This window comes from Manis pentadactyla, chromosome 8 (assembly GCF_030020395.1).
Source record: "Manis pentadactyla isolate mManPen7 chromosome 8, mManPen7.hap1, whole genome shotgun sequence".
NCBI classification, from domain to species: Eukaryota; Metazoa; Chordata; class Mammalia; order Pholidota; family Manidae; genus Manis; species Manis pentadactyla.
The window spans coordinates 76,948,471-76,969,360 of record NC_080026.1 but is presented as its reverse complement, the minus strand read 5'-3'; the positions used below and the strand labels follow the sequence as shown (position 1 = coordinate 76,969,360).

Sequence of the window (20,890 nt, the reverse complement as noted above, 5' to 3'; positions counted from 1 at the left end):
ATTGACATTTCAAAGAGACAGATAAAAGTATTTACAATTGTAAGTTTGCTAAAGTAAATGCTCTTAGAAAAGGAAAGTAACTGGCCTGTAGTCAGGAAGAGACCCATTAAAGTTTTGTCAAGCTGAAGGGAACTTAAGTCCATCTTGTTTTTTCATTTATTTTTTTATGTTTTCCTCTCTGAAAGGACCGCGCACAAAATCTAAATGAACGGCGAACCACCACCACCACCCTCACAGTGGATGTTCTGGATGGAGATGACTTGGGTCCAATGTTTCTTCCTTGTGTCCTGGTGCCCAATACTCGTGATTGTCGTCCACTCACCTATCAAGCTGCCATACCTGAGATGAGGGCTCCGGTAAATATACTCCTATCTCTTCCCCTTCACTTACACCTCTAACCCAACAAGATCCTGAGATCCTGTTCAAGTATTTCGCAGACATATTGGGTGAGAACAGCAAACTTCACTATATGGGTGTTGAAAAATACTTATGTCCAAAACCATTTCCTGAGCATATAGGAAAATTTTGCTCACAATGCCTAACTATGTAACTTTTAAAGTGAAAGTATGTCCTGAAGCAACAATCCATTCGACACCTTATTTTATTTTGTTTTTTTTTTTTTTTTTTTTTTTTAATAATTATTTTTTATTGAAGGGTAGTTGACACACAGTATTACATTACATGAGTTTCAAGTGTACAACACAGTGGTAGAACATTTATATACATAATTCTAGGTTCCAGCTATCACCCTACCAGGCTGTTACAATATCTTGACTATATTCCTTATGCTATACATTACATCCCGGTTACTAATTTATTTTACCATTGGAAGTCTGTCCTTTTTTTTTTTTTTTTTTTTTTTTTTTTTTTTGTGAGGGCATCTCTCATATTTATTGATCAAATGCTTGTTAACGACAATAAAATTCTGTATAGGGGAGTCAATGCTCAATGCACAATCATTATTCCACCCCAAGCCTAATTTTTGTCAGTCTCCAATCTTCTGAGGCATAACAAACAAGTTTTTACATGTAGAACAAATTCTTACATAATGAATAAGTTACATAGTGAACAGTACAAGGGCAGTCATCACAGAAACTTTCGGTTTTGCTCATGCATTATGAACTATAAACAGTCAGTTCAAATATGAATACTCATTTGGTTTTTATACTTGATTTATATGTGGATACCACATTTCTCTCTTTATTATTATTATTTTTAATAAAATGCTGAAGTGGTAGGTAGATACAAGATAAAGGTAGAAAACATAGTTTAGTGTTGTAAGAGAGCACATGTAGATGATCAGGTGTGTGCCTGTAGACTATGTGTTAATCCAAGCTAGACAAGGGCAATAAAACATCCACGTATGCAGAAGATTTCTCTCAGAACGGGGGGGTGAGGTTCTAAGCCTCACCTCTGTTGATCCCCAATTTCTCACCTGATGGCCCCCCTGCGACTGTGCCTGTCTTAGGTTGTTCCTCCCTTGAGGAATCTTACCCGTCTCTGGCTAACCAGTCATCTTCCGGGGCCATACAGGGAAATGTGAAGTTGGTAAGTGAGAGAGAAGCCTTATTGTTTGAAAAAGTTAGCTTTTTACTTCTTTGCATATTTATGCCCTGTGGCTTCTATGCCCAGCATTTGTCTTGAGGTATCTTTACCACTTGGAAGAATTATGATACTCGGTAAATTTGATATGAGGCACGAATTCTATTTAAGGGTTGTAATTAGGAAGGAAGGAGAAAAGCTATAGAAGTAGCAGGCGGAAGAAAACATGGGAAGATTGATTATTTCTTTGATATATCTTCTTGTAGAGTAACTTCAGCATGTATAGGTTTTAAGCTACTACTTAAATTGCACACACACATTAACATAATAGGAGTATAGTTACATAACCAAAGCATATCTGTAATTACCAGCCATCTGCAGTGAAACCAAGAAAACCAGTTAGGCACCTTAGGCATTTGTGAAAACTTATCTATGATATGGTGGATATTGTCCAAATGAACTTGAACAGTCTGAGAGAAATCAGACAAATTAAAACAACCCATTCCTGGGGACTGTTCACATGCCATATGTTCTTTTAACAATAAATAGTTTGTAGTTGTAAGACTTTGGAGCGCTACAATTTGCACTTCTCCAAATTCTTGGTTGAGTTCCAACAGTATAGATCCAGTCCAATTTTGTTGTTTTACTGTATGCACAGGCCAGCTTAGATATCTCCTTCCTCATTCCCATGGCAGGTCCAGGAACTGGTGGGATGAGTGCATCTACAGCTGTAGCAGTGCGTGGATCTTTGTTGGGGTTTTTTGATGATCATCTTCTGGCATGAGTCTTCCAGAGGGTGCAGATGTTGGAAGTTCTTTTTCATATCGTATCTTAGTTCATTTTCGGGGTAGCCCAATTAGGCTTTGATCCTCTGTATAAACACAAACAGACCCTTTGCCTACACTTTTATATGCCCTTTATACCCTTGTGTAGAACTCGTTGGAGGTTACCACACAGGAACTGCCCTTTTTTTTTTTTTTTTTTTTTTGCTATCACTAATCTACACTTACATGACGAATATTATGTTTACTAGGCTCTCCCCTATACCAGGTCTCCCCTATAAACCCCTTTACAGTCACTGTCCTTCAGCATAGCAAAATGTTGTAGAATCACTACTTGCCTTCTCGGTGTTGTACAGCCCTCCCTTTTCTCCTACCCCCCCATGCATGTTAATCTTAATACCCCCCTACTTCTCCCCCCCTTATCCCTCCCTACCCACCCATCCTCCCCAGTCCCTTTCCCTTTGGTACCTGTTAGTCCATTCTTGAGTTCTGTGATTCTGCTGCTGTTTTGTTCCTTCAGTTTTTCCTTTGTTCTTATATTCCACAGATAAGTGAAATCATTTGGTATTTCTCTTTCTCCGCTTGGCTTGTTTCACTGAGCATAATACCCTCCAGCTCCATCCATGTTGCTGCAAATGATTGGATTTGCCCTTTTCTTATAGCTGAGTAGTATTCCATTGTGTATATGTACCACATCTTCTTTATCCATTCATCTACTGATGGACATTTAGGTTGCTTCCAATTCTTGGCTATTGTAAATAGTGCTGCAATAAACATAGGGGTGCATCTGTCTTTCTCAAACTTGATTGCTGCATTCTTAGGGTAAATTCCTAGGAGTGGAATTCCTGGGTCAAATGGTAAGTCTGTTTTGAGCATTTTGATGTACCTCCATACTGCTTTCCACAATGGTTGAACTAACTTACATTCCCACCAGCAGTGTAGGAGGGTTCCCCTTTCTCCACAGCCTCGCCAACATTTGTTGTTGTTTGTCTTTTGGATGGCAGCCACCCTTACTGGTGTGAGGTGATACCTCATTGTAGTTTTAATTTGCATTTCTCTGATCATTAGCGATGTGGAGCATCTTTTCATGTGTCTGTTGGCCATCTGTATTTCTGTTTTGGAGAACTGTCTGTTCAGTTCCTCTGCCCATTTTTTAATTGGGTTATTTGTTTTTTGTTTGTTGAGGCGTGAGAGCTCCTTATATATTCTGGACGTCAAGCCTTTATCGGATGTGTCATTTTCAAATATATTCTCCCATACTGTAGGGATCCTTCTTGTTCTATTGATGGTGTCTTTTGCTGTACAGAAGCTTTTCAGCTTAATATAGTCCCACTTGTTCATTTTTACTGTGGCTTTCCTTGCCCGGGGAGATATGTTCAAGAAGAGGTCACTCATGTTTATGTCTAAGAGGTTTGTGCCTATGTTTTCTTCCAAGAGTTTAATGGTTTCATGGCTTACATTCAGGTCTTTGATCCATTTTGAGTTTACTTTTGTATATGGGGTTAGACAATGGTCCAGTTTCATTCTCCTACATGTAGCTGTCCAGTTTTGCCAGCACCACCTGTTGAAGAGACTGTCATTTCGCCATTGTATGTCCATGGCTCCTTTATCAAATATTAATTGACCATATATGTCTGGGTTAATGTCTGGATTCTCTAGTCTGTTCCATTGGTCTGTGGCTCTGCTCTTGTGCCAGTACCAAATTGTCTTGATTACTATGGCTTTATAGTAGAGCTTGAAGTTGGGGAGTGAGATCCCCCCTACTTTATTCTTCTTTCTCAGGATTGCTTTGGCTATTCGGGGTCTTTGGTGTTTCCATATGAATTTTTGAATTATTTGTTCCAGTTCATTGAAGAATGTTGCTGGTAGTTTCATAGGGATTGCATCAAATCTGTATATTGCTTTGGGCAGGATGGCCATTTTAACGATATTAATTCTTCCTAGCCACGAGCATGGGATGAGTTTCCATCTGTTAGTGTCCCCTTTAATTTCTCTTAAGAGTGACTTGTAGTTTTCAGAGTATAAGTCTTTCACTTCTTTGGTTAGGTTTATTCCTAGGTATTTTATTTTTTTTGATGCAATTGTGAATGGAGTTGTTTTCCTGATTTCTCTCTCTGTTGGTTCATTGTTAGTATATAGGAAAGCCACAGATTTCTGTGTGTTGATTTTGTATCCTGCAACTTTGCTGTATTCCGATATCAGTTCTAGTAGTTTTGGGGTGGAGTCTTTAGGGTTTTTTATGTACAGTATCATGTCATCTGCAAATAGTGACAGTTTAACTTCTTCTTTACCAATCTGGATTCCTTGTATTTCTTTATTTTGTCTGATTGCCGTGGCTAGGACCTCCAGTACTATGTTAAATAACAGTGGAGAGAGTGGGCATCCCTGTCTAGTTCCCGATCTCAGAGGAAATGCTTTCAGCTTCTCGCTGTTCAATATAATGTTGGCTGTGGGTTTTTCATAGATGGCCTTTATTATGTTGAGGTACTTGCCCTCTATTCCCATTTTGCTGAGAGTTTTTAACATGAATGGATGTTGAACTTTGTCAAATGCTTTTTCAGCATCTATGGAGATGATCATGTGGTTTTTGTCTTTCTTTTTGTTGATGTGGTGGATGATGTTGATGGACTTTCGAATGTTGTACCATCCTTGCATCCCTGGAATGAATCCCACTTGGTCATGGTGTATGATCCTTTTGATGTATTTTTGAATTCGGTTTGCTAATATTTTGTTGAGTATTTTTGCATCTACGTTCATCAGGGATATTGGTCTGTAGTTTTCTTTTTTGGTGGGGTCTTTGCCTGGTTTTGGTATTAGGGTGATGTTAGCTTCATAGAATGAGTTTGGGAGTATCCCCTCCTCCTCTATTTTTTGGAAAACTTTAAGGAGAATGGGTATTATGTCTTCCCTGTATGTCTGATAAAATTCCGAGGTAAATCCATCTGGCCCGGGGGTTTTGTTCTTTGGTAGTTTTTTGATTACCTCTTCAATTTCGTTGCTGGTAATTGGTCTGTTTAGATTTTCTGTTTCTTCCTGGGTCAATCTTGGAAGGTTATATTTTTCTAGGAAGTTGTCCATTTCTCCTAGGTTTCCCAGCTTGTTAGCATATAGGTTTTCATAGTATTCTCCAATAATTCTTTGCATTTCCGTGGGGTCCGTCGTGATTTTTCCTTTCTCGTTTCTGATACTGTTGATTTGTGTTGACTCTCTTTTCTTCTTAATAAGTCTGGCTAGAGGCTTATCTATTTTGTTTATTTTCTCGAAGAACCAGCTCTTGGTTTCATTGATTTTTGCTATTGTTTTATTCTTCTCAATTTTATTTATTTCTTCTCTGATCTTTATTATGTCCCTCCTTCTGCTGACCTTAGGCCTCATCTGTTCTTCTTTTTCCAATTTCGATAATTGTGACATTAGACCATTCATTTGGGATTGCTCTTCCTTTTTTAAATATGCTTGGATTGCTATATACTTTCCTCTTAAGACTGCTTTTGCTGTGTCCCACAGAAGTTGGGGCTTAGTGTTGTTGTTGTCATTTGTTTCCATATAATGCTGGATCTCCATTTTGATTTGGTCATTGATCCATTGATTATTTAGGAGCGTGTTGTTAAGCCTCCATGTGTTCGTGAGCCTCTTTGCTTTCTTTGTACAGTTTATTTCTAGTTTTATGCCTTTGTGGTCTGAAAAGTTGGTTGGTAGGATTTCAATCTTTTGGAATTTTCTGAGGCTCTTTTTGTGGCCTAGTATGTGGTCTATTCTGGAGAATGTTCCATGTGCACTTGAGAAGAATGTATATCCCGCTGCTTTTGGATGTAGAGTTCTATAGATGTCTATTAGGTCCATCTGCTCTACTGTGTTGTTCAGTGCTTCCGTGTCCTTACTTATTTTCTGCCTAGTGGATCTATCCTTTGGGGTGAGTGGTGTGTTGAAGTCTCCTAGAATGACTGCATTGCAGTCTATATCCCCCTTTAGTTCTGTTAGTATTTGTTTCACATATGCTGGTGCTCCTGTGTTGGGTGCATATATATTTAGAATGGTTATATCCTCTTGTTTGACTGAGCCCTTTATCATTATGTAGTGTCCTTCTTTATCTCTTGTTACTTTCTTTGTTTTGAAGTCTATTTTGTCTGATATTAGTACTGCAACCCCTGCTTTCTTCTCACTGTTGTTTGCTTGAAATATGTTTTTCCATCCCTTGACTTTTAGTCTGTACATGTCTTTGGGTTTGAGGTGAGTTTCTTGTAAGCAGCATATAGATGGGTCTTGCTTTTTTATCCATTCTGTTACTCTGTGTCTTTTGATTGGTGCATTCAACCCATTAACATTTAGGGTGACTATTGAAAGATATGTACTTATTGCCATTGCAGGCTTTAAATTCGTGGTTACCAAAGGTTCAAGGTTAGCCTCTTTAGTATCTTACTGCCTAACTTAGCTCGCTTATTGAGCTGTTATATACACTATCTGGAGATTCTTTTCTTCTCTCCCTTCTTGTTCCTCCTCCTCGATTCTTCATATGTTGGGTGTTTTGTGCTGTGCTCTTTCTAGGAGTGCTCCCATCTAGAGCAGTCCCTGTAAGATGTTCTGTAGAGGTGGTTTGTGGAAAGCAAATTCCCTCAGCTTTTGTTTGTCTGGGAATTGTTTAATCCCACCGTCATATTTGAATGATAGTCGTGCTGGATACAGTATCCTTGGTTCAAGGCCCTTCTGTTTCATTGTATTAAATATATCATGCCATTCTCTTCTGGCCTGTAGGGTTTCTGTTGAGAAATCTGACGTTAGCCTGATGGGTTTCCCTTTATAGGTGACCTTTTTCTCTCTAGCTGCCTTTAACCCTCTTTCCTTGTCCTTGATCTTTGCCATTTTAATTATTATGTGTCTTGGTGTTGCCCTTCTTGTATCCTTTCTGTTGGGGGTTCTGTGTATTTCCGTGGTCTGTTTGATTACTTCCTCCCCCAGTGTGGGGAAGTTTTCAGCAATTATTTCTTCTAAGATACTTTCCATCTCTTTGCCTCTCTCTTCTTCTTCTGGGACCCCTATAATACGGATATTGCTCCTTTTAGATTGGTCACACAGTTCTCTTAATATTGTTTCATTCCTGGAGATCCTTTTGTCTCTCTCTATGTCAGCTTCCATGCGTTCCTGTTCTCTGATTTCAATTCCATCAATGGCCTCTTGCATTCTATCCATTCTGCTTATAAACCCTTCCAGAGTTTGTTTCATTTCTGCGATCTCCTTTCTGGCATCTGTGATCTCTTTCCGGACTTCATCCCATTTTTCTTGCGTATTTCTCTGCATCTCTGTCAGCATGTTTATGATTCTTATTTTGAATTCTTTGTCAGGAAGACTGGTTAGGTCTGTCTCCTTCTCTGGTGTTGTCTCTGTGATCTTTGTCTGCCTGTAGCTTTGCCTTTTCATGGTGATAGGAATAGTCTGCAGAACTGGGACGAGTAACGGCTGGAAGGACTTCCTTTCTTGTTGGTTTGTGGCCCTCCTCTCCTGGGAGAACAGCGGCCTCTAGTGGCTTGTGCTGCGCAGCTGCGCGCAGACAGGGTTTCTGCTTCCTGCCCGGCTGCTATGGAGTTAATCTCCGCTGTTGCTGTGGGCGTGGCCTGGCTCAGGCAGCTACTCCAAAATGGTGGAGTCGCGTTGGAGCAGGAGGTGCTGGGAGGCTATTTATCTCCGTAAGGGGCCTCCCTGCTCCCTGCAGCCCAGGGGTTAGGGTGCCCAGAGATCCCGGATTCCCTACCTCTGGATTAAGTGGCCCGCCCTGCCCCTTTAAGACTTCCAAAAAGCACCCGCCAAAACAAAACAACGACCACAAAAAAAAAACAAGAAAAAAAAAATTTTTTTAATTAAAAAAAAAAAAAAAAATTTTTAATTAAAAAAAAAAAAAGGTGGTCGTTCCTTTTTCTTTATTCTCCGGTGCCAGCCTCAGGCCTCTGCTCACCGGTCTTTCTGCCCTGTTTCCCTAATATTGGGGTCCCTGTCCCTTTAAGACTTCCAAAAAGCGCTCGCCAAAACAAAGCAGCAAAAAAGCAAAAAAAAAAAAAAAAAAATGGTCGCGCGCTTTTCTTATGTCCTCTGTCGCCCAGCCTCCAGTGCCTGCTCACTGTTCTTGCTGCCCTGTTTTCCCAGTATCGAGGGCCCTGCACTCTGGCCCGGATGGCTGGGGCTGGGTGTTCGGCAGCCCTGGGCTCCGTCTCCCTCCCGCTCTGCCTGCTCTTCTCCCGCCGGGAGCTGGGGGGAGGGGCGCTCGGCTCCCGCGGGGCCGGGGCTTGTATCTTACCCCCTTCGGGAGGCGCTGGGTTCTCTCAGGTGTGGATGTGGTCTGGATATTGTCCTGTGTCCTCTGGTCTTTATTCTAGGAAGGGTTGTCTTTGTTATATTTTCATAGATATATGTTGTTTTGGGAGGAGATTTCCGCTGCTCTACTCACGCCGCCATCTTCCGCCCCACTCTTATTTTGTTTTGTTTTCTGTTTATGAATCATAATAAAGTCCGGTTGCCAACATATTCTGGGAAACTCCAGGAAATAACTCCAGCATTTCCTTAAATTCATTGTAAACATGCCATCCTAGGTAGAAGGCACGCAGTCAGCAGGATACTCTTTAGCTACCTAGAGTCCTGAAATGTTATGGATATTATGCTAGGCTGTTTGGGGATGGGATCTAATGAATCTTGAATGCAAACATGTATCATTTAAAGTAGTATTTTAAAGGAGCAGAAAGGTAAGACATGAATACATTTTTTTTCTATGTTCTGCATCTGTTTTTTAAATTCTAATGGAGTGATAAATTGCTGTCAGTTTGAAATTCACACCTTGGATCTGCCTGGATGATAAATATTCATACCTGAGAATGAAAATTGTAAGGCAAATAGATATCATGCTAAGGCTAAAACACCAATTTCTCCCTAAAAAGTAAAAAAAATATTAATTTTCTTTTAGATAAATCAAATTCCTAGGAGACAAATGTCTTTGCTTGACTAAGGTCTTGTTCCTCTGGGAATCACCTCCTTTCTGGGTTAGCAAAGTGGTTTAGGATGTCAGAATTTCTTGGAAGGTATTGAAATTTTTTCTTGAATTTGTGAGAATGTGGTTTGGGAGATCCTGTTTGTATTTGAGATTTTTAAAGAATAAAACAAATTTCTTCTTCTAAGTGTAAATTACCTTGTATTTTATTCTTTTCAAAGAGGTCTTATGCAATGTTTTCTCTTGCAGCCTTAATCACTGTAGATCTTAAATGGTTGAGGTGCACTTTTGTGTTAACTGGCATAATGATGACCCGTCTAGCTGCTTCAGTGAACAAAAAGAGTTGGAGAAAAAAAGAATAAATGTTACAGTGTGCATTGAATGAAGGAGATAATGTGAATTATCAGCTACATGGAGTAATTTTGCAGACAAAAAGGCTATTTGTCTGGACAAATAGTCAGAGATTAACTAGTTATGTGTCATGATATTATTTTGCTGAATACCAGTAAGAAGGCTGTTAGTGATGGTGAACACTAAACTTTTATTTGAAAGGCTTAATTGAAATTATGAATAAAAAATAATATTTTTAGTAGTAGTTTATTTTTCTGAGTTAATTTGTGTAGCTGTTGTAGTAGTGAAATCCCAAGAAAAAGGGCATACTGGTATAATGACGACTAAAATCAGTACATCAGTCCAATGACTGTTTAACAGCAAGTGAGATGTTGAGAGAAGTAAAGGAAGACAGAGGTTGTTGCTTGAGAAGTGGAGTGTATTGGCTTTATAAAGGATCTGAGCATCCCTTCCTATTTCCTCCAGTGTATAAACTAAGCTCTTATTTCTCTCATTCCTATGCAATTTCATGCTGTAGACAAAGTTGTGCTCCAGATTTGGGGCAATAATATAAACAATAATAATGATTAATTAGTAGATACATTGTTCAGTTTGTCATGAGTGTGCTAAACTCTGCAAAGCATTAACTGGAATCCTTTCAGATAGTTACCACTATTATTATACCACTGGTTGCAGATGAAATCTCTGAGGTTACAGAATTTAAGTAACTTTCCATGGCCTTATAGCTAAAAGTGTAAAGTTTTCTTTTAAAACCACATATCTCGAATTAAATATTATGCTATAAATCCAAAATGATAAAACTTTATAGGTCAGTATAATTTTTAAAAGATTGATCCATTCTTTAACATTCTATGAATGTTAAAAATTTCAGTTTTATCATAAAATAATTATTACAAATATTTATTCATAAAGGGATTTATGTTTTGCTACCATGTAGGAAAAAAATATGTTTTACCTGCAAAATTAGGCACTTGTTCCAATTGTTGACTGCAGCATAACAAACCATCAAAATGTAGTGGCTTCAAACTATAGTCTTTACATTTTTTCATAAATGTGCAATTTTGGTAGATTTGAAGGAGCATCTCATCTCCACTCCACATAACATCAGCTGGGCACCTTGTGTCTGAAGGCTGGGTACCACTTTCAGAATGGTTAACTCAGTGAGTTAATGCTGGGTGTTGGCCAGGGCTGTGAGCTGGAGGCTTCATTTCCACTCCTAAATGGGTATTTCCTAAGCTGGGCTTCCTTCGCATCAAGGCACTGGGTTCCAAGAAAGAACAAGCTTACCAAGAGAATTAGGCAGAACCTTTATGAACCAACCTTGCAATTTGCAGTGTCACTTCCTCTGTAGTCAAAGCTCTGCTAGGGTCAAGGAGTAGAAAGTATGTACCTTCTGATGGGAGGAGAGTAGGAGTCACATTGTAAGAACAACTGGGGAAGAAAACTTTACTGTGACAAAGGTCAGAAAAATAATACCAGCCATAGTCCCGGCATCAGGTTTCCACTGCTCTTCACGTGTCATTTAGATCCCCCCTGGATCACTACTATGGTTAAGGAACTGGAGCTGGTTTTTGAGTTTCACATTCAAACTGCTGTACTTATGTCTGTCCCTTCAATTTTTTTTAACTTTAGTTTTTTCAGTTTTCCTTTACATATTTTGCTAAAGTTTCTAGAAATACCAATAAATGACATCTTGCTATTCAGAGTGAAAGAACTACCCATTCATGTCAACTAAACAGGACATGATGACTCTAATTACATACTTGCTGATCCTTTTCTGAAGTAATTCTTCAAATTTTGAAAGCGTTGACACCTGCTCACCTTCTGTGTTGATATGAAATTTTCCACCAATTACCTCAGTGGTGTACTTGACTTGAAAAACCATTCTTAGTTCCACTACAATGCATGCAGAATTTATCAGCCCCGAAAAATCTTAAAATGCAGCCTAGCACAATGTTTAACTTATGAACCAGGATATGATAAAAATAAAAATTTACTATTTATTGAAATGCAAATAATCATGTTTAAAGAAAAACATATTTAATGTTTTATGTTTTTCTACTACAGAAAATTCTTCAGCAAAAACTGCTTACACAAACACTAAGATTAATATTACATTGAATATGTAAATATATAAATCTGGTGTCTCAGGGATACTAAAGCAATTTGTAGTCCCGTTTTCATTATTATTATTTTATTAATTTGATAAATATCTAGTGGACCCTAAGGTATGTTGAGCTCTATGCTAATCAAGGACACTGACAACTGGTATGAGTTAAAACCCTTCCAATATGTTGTCTAAATTTACTCTTACTTTCTGACTCTGTTGTAGTTGTTATTATGCCTATCTAGTTGAAACATTTTAGTACTATGGAAAAATTCTGTAAAATCTGCATAGTGTAGAATCCATAGCTCTATTTTCTCAATTTTCTGTTAGAGTTCAAAGATACAGTAAACACTTACCCTTTTTTCCCAGAATTGAGCAGTTGTGTACTTTTCAGTTGGTTGCTTGGTCTTTTGCTGAGTAATTTATCCCTGGATAAAAATACCATGGTATGTGTATGATAATATTGACATACTATATTTGTCTTTAGACGTATCTATGCGTTTACCATACATGCCTTCCTTTATTGTTCCATGCCGTTTTCAGTATTTCAGCATTAGTGGCTTCCCAGACATAGTCATCTAGTAGCTAGAATCAACACTCATTAATGAGCTCTTCCACATCCCTGTTTAAAGCTCTGGGTTGGCCTCCAGGACCTTCTAGCCGCAAATACTTCCACTATAATCTTGCCATAAAGAACTCTAGTTTCCATGTAACTGTCAAAGATAGCTCCTCTGCTTTATTTATGGTGCTCTTTCCTTCCAGGGAAGCTTTCTCAGTTATTGGAAAGAGTGGTGGTGATTTGCAGTGATGTACAACATTTATAATTTCCTTTTAGCTCATAGTCATTAAATGTGTTACAATCTGGGAAACTACCTCCTCTCTTGTCTTTTATGGAAGCACTGGTTCTCTTCCCCTTGATGGCCCTGGATTTCTCTTCTTAAACCTTTGATAGCTTTTTTTTCTTTTAACTGAGTCTCTTTGCTTGGGCTCTTTTATTTATTTATTCTTTTTTCTTTGTTCTTAAAACTTAGGGATTTTCTAGACTTCTATCCTATGAAAATTTTGTGGTTTACTACAGTTTTCATTAAGATTCATTAAACCTCTGTGAATGAGTCCTATTTTTCTCCAAATTGGGATTGTATGGGATGTTGAAGTATTTTCTGACTTGAAATCTCTCCTAACTTGCAAGCTTCCATTCATTTTTTTAATGTATTTTTGCCAGTTTTTCACCCAGATGTCTCATTATCCTTTCTAATGTGCTATAATGCATCCATGCCTGCTCTCACAGTACCTCCTGTTGCCTTGGGGTCATTGTTGCTGTGGACTTGACTCCAGTGACCCTCTATGCCAAATGCAATCAATCTCCAAAGGCACTTTCTACACTACCTATGGTATGTTACTCAAATGTGTTTGCTACTTATTTGCACTGCCAAAATGTCCACTTAAAGACATACTCTTAACTCTGGACCCCCAGCCTTTAGTCTCTCCCTCCTCCCACCATCATCTCACTGAAGGCAGTTATTTTTTTTGAAACACAATTCTGACTTGATTTTTCCCTGTTTAAAATGAAAAGCTTCAGTGTTTCCCATCATATGCAGAATTGGTTCCAAAGATTTTGGAGTATCATTTAAAGTGATTTTATGTTTGACCACTTTCCAGTCTCATCTAACCTGCATAACTCAACTTGTCTTAAAACTCAGAGCCTTTTTCATATGTACTTGAACCTTTATGAGAATTACCCTCCCTTCTCTATTCTTTGTTTCACATATTAAGCTTATATTTTTTATTCAAGAGTCATCTCACTTAATCTAAAATGATAGGTCCTCAAAACTAAGTTTTTCTTTGTGTCTTCATGTATTCCTAATATAATTACTGGACTCCTCTTTGTGTTAGAGTTGTTTACCCTTTTGTCTTTCATTAGACTTTGTGTTCTTTAACTTCCTATCTGTCATTATATCCTAATGTGTAACCCATTTGCTTCACATGGTAAATGTTCAGTAAATATTGAATTTGAATTGACTCATTAATTAAAATTTCAAGACCTATTACACTTGGAGATACTAAATGTAAATATGAATAGGCATGGCTCCTGCCTTCTCACTCACAATGAGAATATATTTATCATGAATATGGAAAGATATATATATATATGTGTGTGTGTGTGTGTGTGTGTACAAAATCATTTATTATAAGTATATATTTCCCAAATAATATCCATGATATATAAATATATATATATACACACACACATATATATTTTAAATATACTTTAATTGTTTTCAAATAAGAATAGAATGGCAGCTCTACCATACTTGGTTATTGTCTAGTTGAGGATAACCTTCACAATAAGTGTAATAGATAGCCTAGATAAAATAAGAATATTTTCTTGTTGCCATAAAGAGTCCCAATTTATAATTGCCCCAGTATATTGTTAATAATGCCCCCCTTTCCTTTCAATAATGTTCCAAATATTAAATTATATTATCCTTCAGTCTTTAGTCCAATTATTTTCAAAATGTGTTCTATGGAACTCTTTTTTGGGGCCAGCAAAGTGAAGGAGGGACAGAGAAACAACAGGCAACCACCACACTGCCAAACCTTTTAATGAGACGATTGTCAAAATAGGTTGAAGGGAGCACTGGTAAGTATATCTAGAGTCAATGCACTGCATTGTCCGCCATTTTTTCTTCCCATCAACAATCACATCCACACTCTATTAGCAGCAAATAATCAAAGAAACTTCACATTCTGTTTGGGGAAATAATAGCTAAACACCAAACAAACACTAGAATGCAGCAACTTTTGTCTAGAGTGTGAAACTGTATTACGGTAATTCTAAAAGTGGTGTGTGAAATTATAGGAGAGCAAAGACATCATTTGTTCTTTACATCATTGGTCAAATGTATGTTGATTATGCTCAACTATGTCACATCTCCATTTACAGACAATGTGAAGATATATTTTCAGTCTTTTTGTGGAACAATTAAAGGATGAAAAACAGTAGGAGATTGAGTTGATGAAAATCAGTTAAAAGAACAAACTCACTATTCTGCTCAGTAGTAAGATGGAGGTCTAACTCTTCTTGTTGAAGAGTCTGTTCAAAATATCACTTTAAATTAACTTTGGAGATGAATTTCTCTATGAAACACATAAAAACGAAAGACACAGATGGACTTGATGTTTAGAACTTCAAAAACATTTATCCTGAACTCTCTGATGGCTTATACATTATGTTGAAAAATTTTGCGAAGGTGTTTACTGTCACAATATAGGGTAGTTTGTAAGAATTGTAAGAATGCAGAGTCCAAGTTGGAACCTGCGTGATTTTGCAAACATTGCGTCATGTTTCTAAACCTGTTTGAGTTTGCTGTCAAATGGGGATAATAATATTTAACATATGGGATTTTCATGCGTACTATAAAAGAAGATTCACGTAGCACCATTAATTTGTTCCTAGCAAATACTAAGGATTTAATAATACTAACTGTTGCTATTATTATTATCATTCACTGAAATATCTTCATCTTGGATGGGTGTTTACTCAGAGACTCACAGGAGAAAGTAAGCTAATTCAGATTAGTTATTAAATATCGAGCTCTAGCTATTTTTAATTGAAGTTTTGTCTTTAAAAATAGAGTTGTATATGTAGATACAGCCTAATTTATTCTGATTGTGCTATTCCTAATTAATTCCCTATGACTTTGGTACTTTAAAAGAATGCAATACCTTTATTGAGAAGAACAGTCATTTTTTTAAACAAACAGATTTGGCATAGTCACTACTTGTGCTGAATTAATTATGCAATGTGTTATTGCTTCGGGAAGAGGCAGCAGCTGATGCAAAATGCCACGAGGTAATACTGTGAGCCAAAAATATATTAATGAATCAAATTTAAATGTCTGTCAAGGAAGCAAGTATCCTGCTCCCTTTCTTTTTCTTTTCTTTTTAAATGAATACAAAAACAATGGGTTTCAATAAAGTTTTCCAAATTGCCCCACAAAAATGTCCAGTTCTGCAGAGGCACCTCTGGGGCTTCTATTGCAATTAAACATAGGAATTCCACTCCAAAGGAATTCAAAATTCTCCTTTTGTCCGACTTGCTACTTTAGAAAGTTTTCCATTATTAATTTTAATTTAAAAAGGATTGGCTGCAAACTGTAAATTATACAGAAAATTTTTATAAAATTATACACAGTAAAAACTGGAAACCCTCAATTCTCAAAACCCAATCCCCAAGATAACCATTATTAATTTCTTACATGCTTTTCCAAATATCTGGAGCTCATTGGAGGCAATTATATATTTTTTATTCCAACAAACAAATGACTCTGGTCTATGAAATAGTGAAGTATTAGATGTTCACTGGGACCTCATAGAATCCACTTGTGGCATTTTAAAGGGATTAGTAAGTAGAGACTGGGAGTACGAGTCACAACTCTGTGTTGTGGGTGTAAGGGCGTGATCATGTGGTCTGGATGTGACTATGGGGATATTCTGCACTTCTCTGGCAGTATGGGGATTTACTTCTTTGACCCTCCACTCAACTGCACATTTGAGGGAGAGAGAGAGCAGCTGATGGACCTACCTTGAATCACATGCTAACTCTTTGACTTGAGGGGATGGAACCTGCAATGGTTAATTTTATGTGTAAACTTAGTTAGGCCATGGTACCCAGATATTTGGTCAAATATGTCTGGATATTGTTACACAGATATCTTTTAGATAATATTAATGTTTAAACCATAGACTTGGGGTAAAGTGGATTACTGTCCTTAATGTGCATGGGCCTCATCCAGTCAGTTGAAGGCCATAAGATAGAAAAACATTTTCTCCCAAAGAAAAGGGAATTCTGCTAGCAGACTGACTTGGGACCCAAACTGTAACATCAGTTCTTCCCTAGATCTTCAGACTGCTGACTTCCCCAGCAGATTTTGGACTTTCTAGCCTCCACAATTGTAGCATGAACAAATTTCTTAAAGCAAATCTGTCTTTCTCTCTCTTGATGATAGATGGATAGATAGATAGATAGATACATACATACATACATACATATATACATACATACATATAAATACTTGTATGATATCTTCCTCTTTCTTTCTTTCTCATAACACATACACACACACACACACACACACACATCCTATTGGTTTGTTTCTCTGGACAACCATAGTTCAGAGCCTCTGATGAAACTGTGTCCAAAGGACAAAGGCAATTTCTCTAAGTAAACAGAGATAGTGTTAATGGAAAATGGATCCTGGACAGCTGAAAACCCAATATGTAAAGCAAAGAAATAATCAAGCCATCACAAATTCCTGCCTTGAGTCCTACTGTAACTGGCTTTTGAGTCTGCTAATCATAGTGGTATTGATAAAAGGATATCAGACCATGTTTCTCACCTGCTTCAGTGCTCTGATAGCTTCTCATTAAAGGTTTTCTCTGTCTTCCTATCATGTTTTATATTGTCCTAAAGAGTCCTTTATCGCTGACTGCTGTAGACTGAGTACTGTGTCCTCCAAATTTTGTATGAAGAAAACTAATCCCCCGTGAGACTGTGTTAGGAGGTAAAGCCCTTGGGAGGTGATTAGGTTGTGAGGCGGCACCCATGAATAGGAGTAGTGCCCTTCTGAAGAGACCCCTCCCTACTCTCTCAAGTGCAGGCACAGTGAGAAGATGACCATCTATGAACCAGGAAGTATGCCCTCACCAGATGCTGAATCTGTCAGTGTCTTGCTCTTGGGTCTCCCAGACTCCAGAACTGAGAGAAATAAATTTCTGTTGTTTATAATCCATCCAGGGTATGGTAACTATTCGAGTTATTAGCGTCAATTGTCTGACACTGACCCCATCCCCCAACTGTTCCCTGGCCGCCTTTCTGTCCTTTATCATGCCATGTTCTTTCAGTTGAGGGAATATGTGCTCATCTGCCTCTTTCTGGAATGTTCTTTTCTGATATCTTCATGTGTTTGGTTCTTTCAGTTGTTTGGTTCAGCTCAAATGCTACCTCTTCAGAGAAATCTTCCTGACCACACTGTCTGAGTAGCCTGCTTCTCCCATGAATTCAGTAATGCATGACCTTGTTTTATTTTCTGCAGATCAGTTTTCTAGGCAGGAATTTCTTGTACATTTGTTTAATTGGTTAATGTCTGCCTACTTCCTCAGAAATATAAATACTGTGAAAAGGAACCTTGCCTATTTTCTTTGCTATCTTATTCCAAACTCCTAGAACAGTGCCTCAAATGTAGGATGCCCAGTATTTGTTTACTTATTTAGAATGAATTGATTTTTTCCTTTTCATGAATATATAGCTATGTTACAAATAGCTACATGGAAACAATAGCTGCACAGTATATCATTGTATTAATGTTCCTAAATTTATTTATCTGCTTTATATTTTGGAATTCTGTGTAAAGCATTACTTGAAAAAAAATCCTCCTATTTAAAAAAAAAACTACGTAAAATATATTATCCTATAAGAAACATATTTTCATCTCAATGTTTACCTGTTAGCAAATCAATTTTATTTCACATATTCTTTTGTCTAGTTCCTCTTGATTAAAATGAATAATTAAGGACATGGTAATATATTTTAATAGTTTAACTATTGTGAGGCTTATATATGGCCAAAAGATGAGAACAAAATGGGTAGTTCAACTCAACTGAGATCACCACAAAATAAATTAAGTAAGTAATGCTAGGAAAAGTGATAAATGTAGCCCATGCAGTTATTCACATTCAGCTTTATTTTTTAGAAAGCTAAGTATGTGGGGTTCGCATTTTGGCAAAGCTTTACTGAAAGCTTATTATTTCTCTGCTATAATAGCTTTATACCAATTTGATTTGTAGGCTGTCTAGTAGTAATCTCTCTGATTTGCATTTTGTTTACTAACATCATTTGCAAAGATACTCAAAGATGAGAAATAAATAGACCCCAGGCAAAGCAACTGATAGATTGTCTTCCCAAATGATGTTGGTTCATGATGTCTCAAAGACTGTTAGAGGAAACCTTCTGTAAGCCACTGTCGCCTCCTGTCCCTGCTTCCACTTTTGTTTCCTATAGCCTGTTCTTCAGGCAGTAGCCAGAGCAATCTTTTAAAAGCATAAATCAGTTCAAGCTACTTTCCTGCTTAAAATACTCCAGTGGCCTCTGATTATGGTTAGAATAAAATTCCAACAACAGAACATGGCTTACCGGGCCACACATGACTTAGCTCCTTGTTTATCTTGTATCGTGGAACTTCTCAGTTTCTCCTCTTGTCCAGGCATTTGCTGTTCACTCTGTTGTAAAACACCTCTCTCAGATATTCCAATGGTGGCACATTCTCATCAATCAAATCCAGATTTCAGCAAAAATATCACATCCTCAAAGAGACCTTATTTGACAATCCTCCATCATATAGATTTTCTTTAAAAAACAATTGCAAATTCATACAGATTAATGGAAGAGTTTTATTTTCAGTTGTTATAGAAAAGTGAATAAAATTTATAGTAGCTCTATTTCCAGAGAGATTTTTTTAAAACCTGCAGCTGTTTTGTAGCAACATTGATAATTTAAGGTGAAAAAATGATATAGGTTAGTAAGTATTATACAAGATAGGTATTTTCATCTTAATGTAATTGAAAAAAACTTTTTTCAAAATAATCAAAGAATAATTATTATAGGTATTATAAACATTTATACTGATAATGTCAAAGAATTGTAATAAACATCCAAAGAACTCTCAATCCTCACTCAGTAAAATCTTGGTGGACAATTTATCTGAAGACAGATGAAATAAGAAGAGCACTTATTCCTGAAAATTATTTTTAAGGTGACATTTCACGTGAGAGGAAATGTAGAATGATTTAAGTATGACTCTGCAAAGAAGTGTCTCTATAATATGATTTGAGAGTCATATAAAAGAGTTTGCATTTATCAGCATGGCATGCATGCATTGTATTAGCGACTTATTTTAAACATTTCCTTCTACTCAGAATGCTTATTTCTCAGTCTGTTTTTTTCTTTTTATATGAAGTGTCACAAATAAGGAACTTCTTGGATTGTACACTTAAGTTATGTTTTCTTTGTTCAGAATCAAGTTTATATCCCTTAGTGATATAGAACTCACAGTAGGTCCTTATAAGTTATGTTTTGTTGTATATATTGTAAAACATCTTACTTATAGCACATGTGCATATGACTTTCAATTGTGTCACTGTAGATTTCAAGTTCTAATTATTTTCACTATAAAATGGCCATACACTTTTACATGATGAAATCTGTAGAGCAATTTAAACACACATACATATTAGAGACAAAGGGGAATAAAGGGTATTATTTGCTTTATACTCCAAATATTGGTTTGTACATTAGTTGTTTGAAATGTTGAATAGTTTCCCTTAGAAACAATGTTATTAATGATAATTTAAGAAACCTTCTAGAACACAAAATGTGTTTGTCCTGCCTTTTTTTTTTTTCCTGTGGAAATATGGAGGCTTTGGGGGAAAGAAAATACATGTAGAGATTGAGATTGGAGTGACAGCAGTACATTGATCTTCTCATCAGTTTTCTGCCTGGTAATTTGCCTCTGTGCTCTACTACTCTGCCTGCTGGGTGATGGCAGCAGCTCTGAGCCAAGGACTCTACCATTCCTTAAAGTATCTTTCCTCTGAAACCTTGACACAAACTGTCTGAACTATACATAGAAATTTAATGAAATTCATCATTCAATATTTTTTTTCTCCTTTTTTTAATTCCCCATATGTAATTGAGTCAAATTTAAACAGGGAACAATAGGGCTTACTTTGTTTTTGTTTTTAATTTTAAAAGTGAGATTAAAGCATTTTTGAAATAAAATTTTTTAATTTTCAAAAGGTGGTCTGGGGTCCCAGGAGAAGCCAACTAATAGAAAGCCTGTAATTGTTAGGTGTGGAATATAAACTCTCTGATCACAACATAGGAATCATCACAACTCAGAATCTAGAGTGACACAACTGAAATGTGTATCACATATACTTTATATATGCTATGTTTTCTCTGTATATGTTAATACTTAACAGCTAAAGATCCAGCACAAGTTATCAGCCTGGAAATTACTATCTCGAAGTAACATGACCAATACTACATTTCTAGGAAGTGAAGGAATAGGGATTAAGGTTCAT

At 37.0% G+C, this 20,890-nt stretch overlaps 1 protein-coding gene across 3 annotated transcripts in view; it reads left to right on the top strand.

Moving 5' to 3' along the window:
- Nucleotides 1-20,890, top strand: part of PCDH15 (protocadherin related 15) — a 761,207-nt gene that overhangs the window by 310,546 nt on the left and 429,771 nt on the right. For all 3 annotated transcript variants that reach the window (XM_057505880.1, XM_057505879.1, XM_036928766.2), the window contains one exon: nucleotides 186-356. In XM_057505880.1, coding sequence (XP_057361863.1) covers nucleotides 186-356 — 171 coding nt within the window. The remainder of the gene's footprint in view (nucleotides 1-185; nucleotides 357-20,890) is intronic.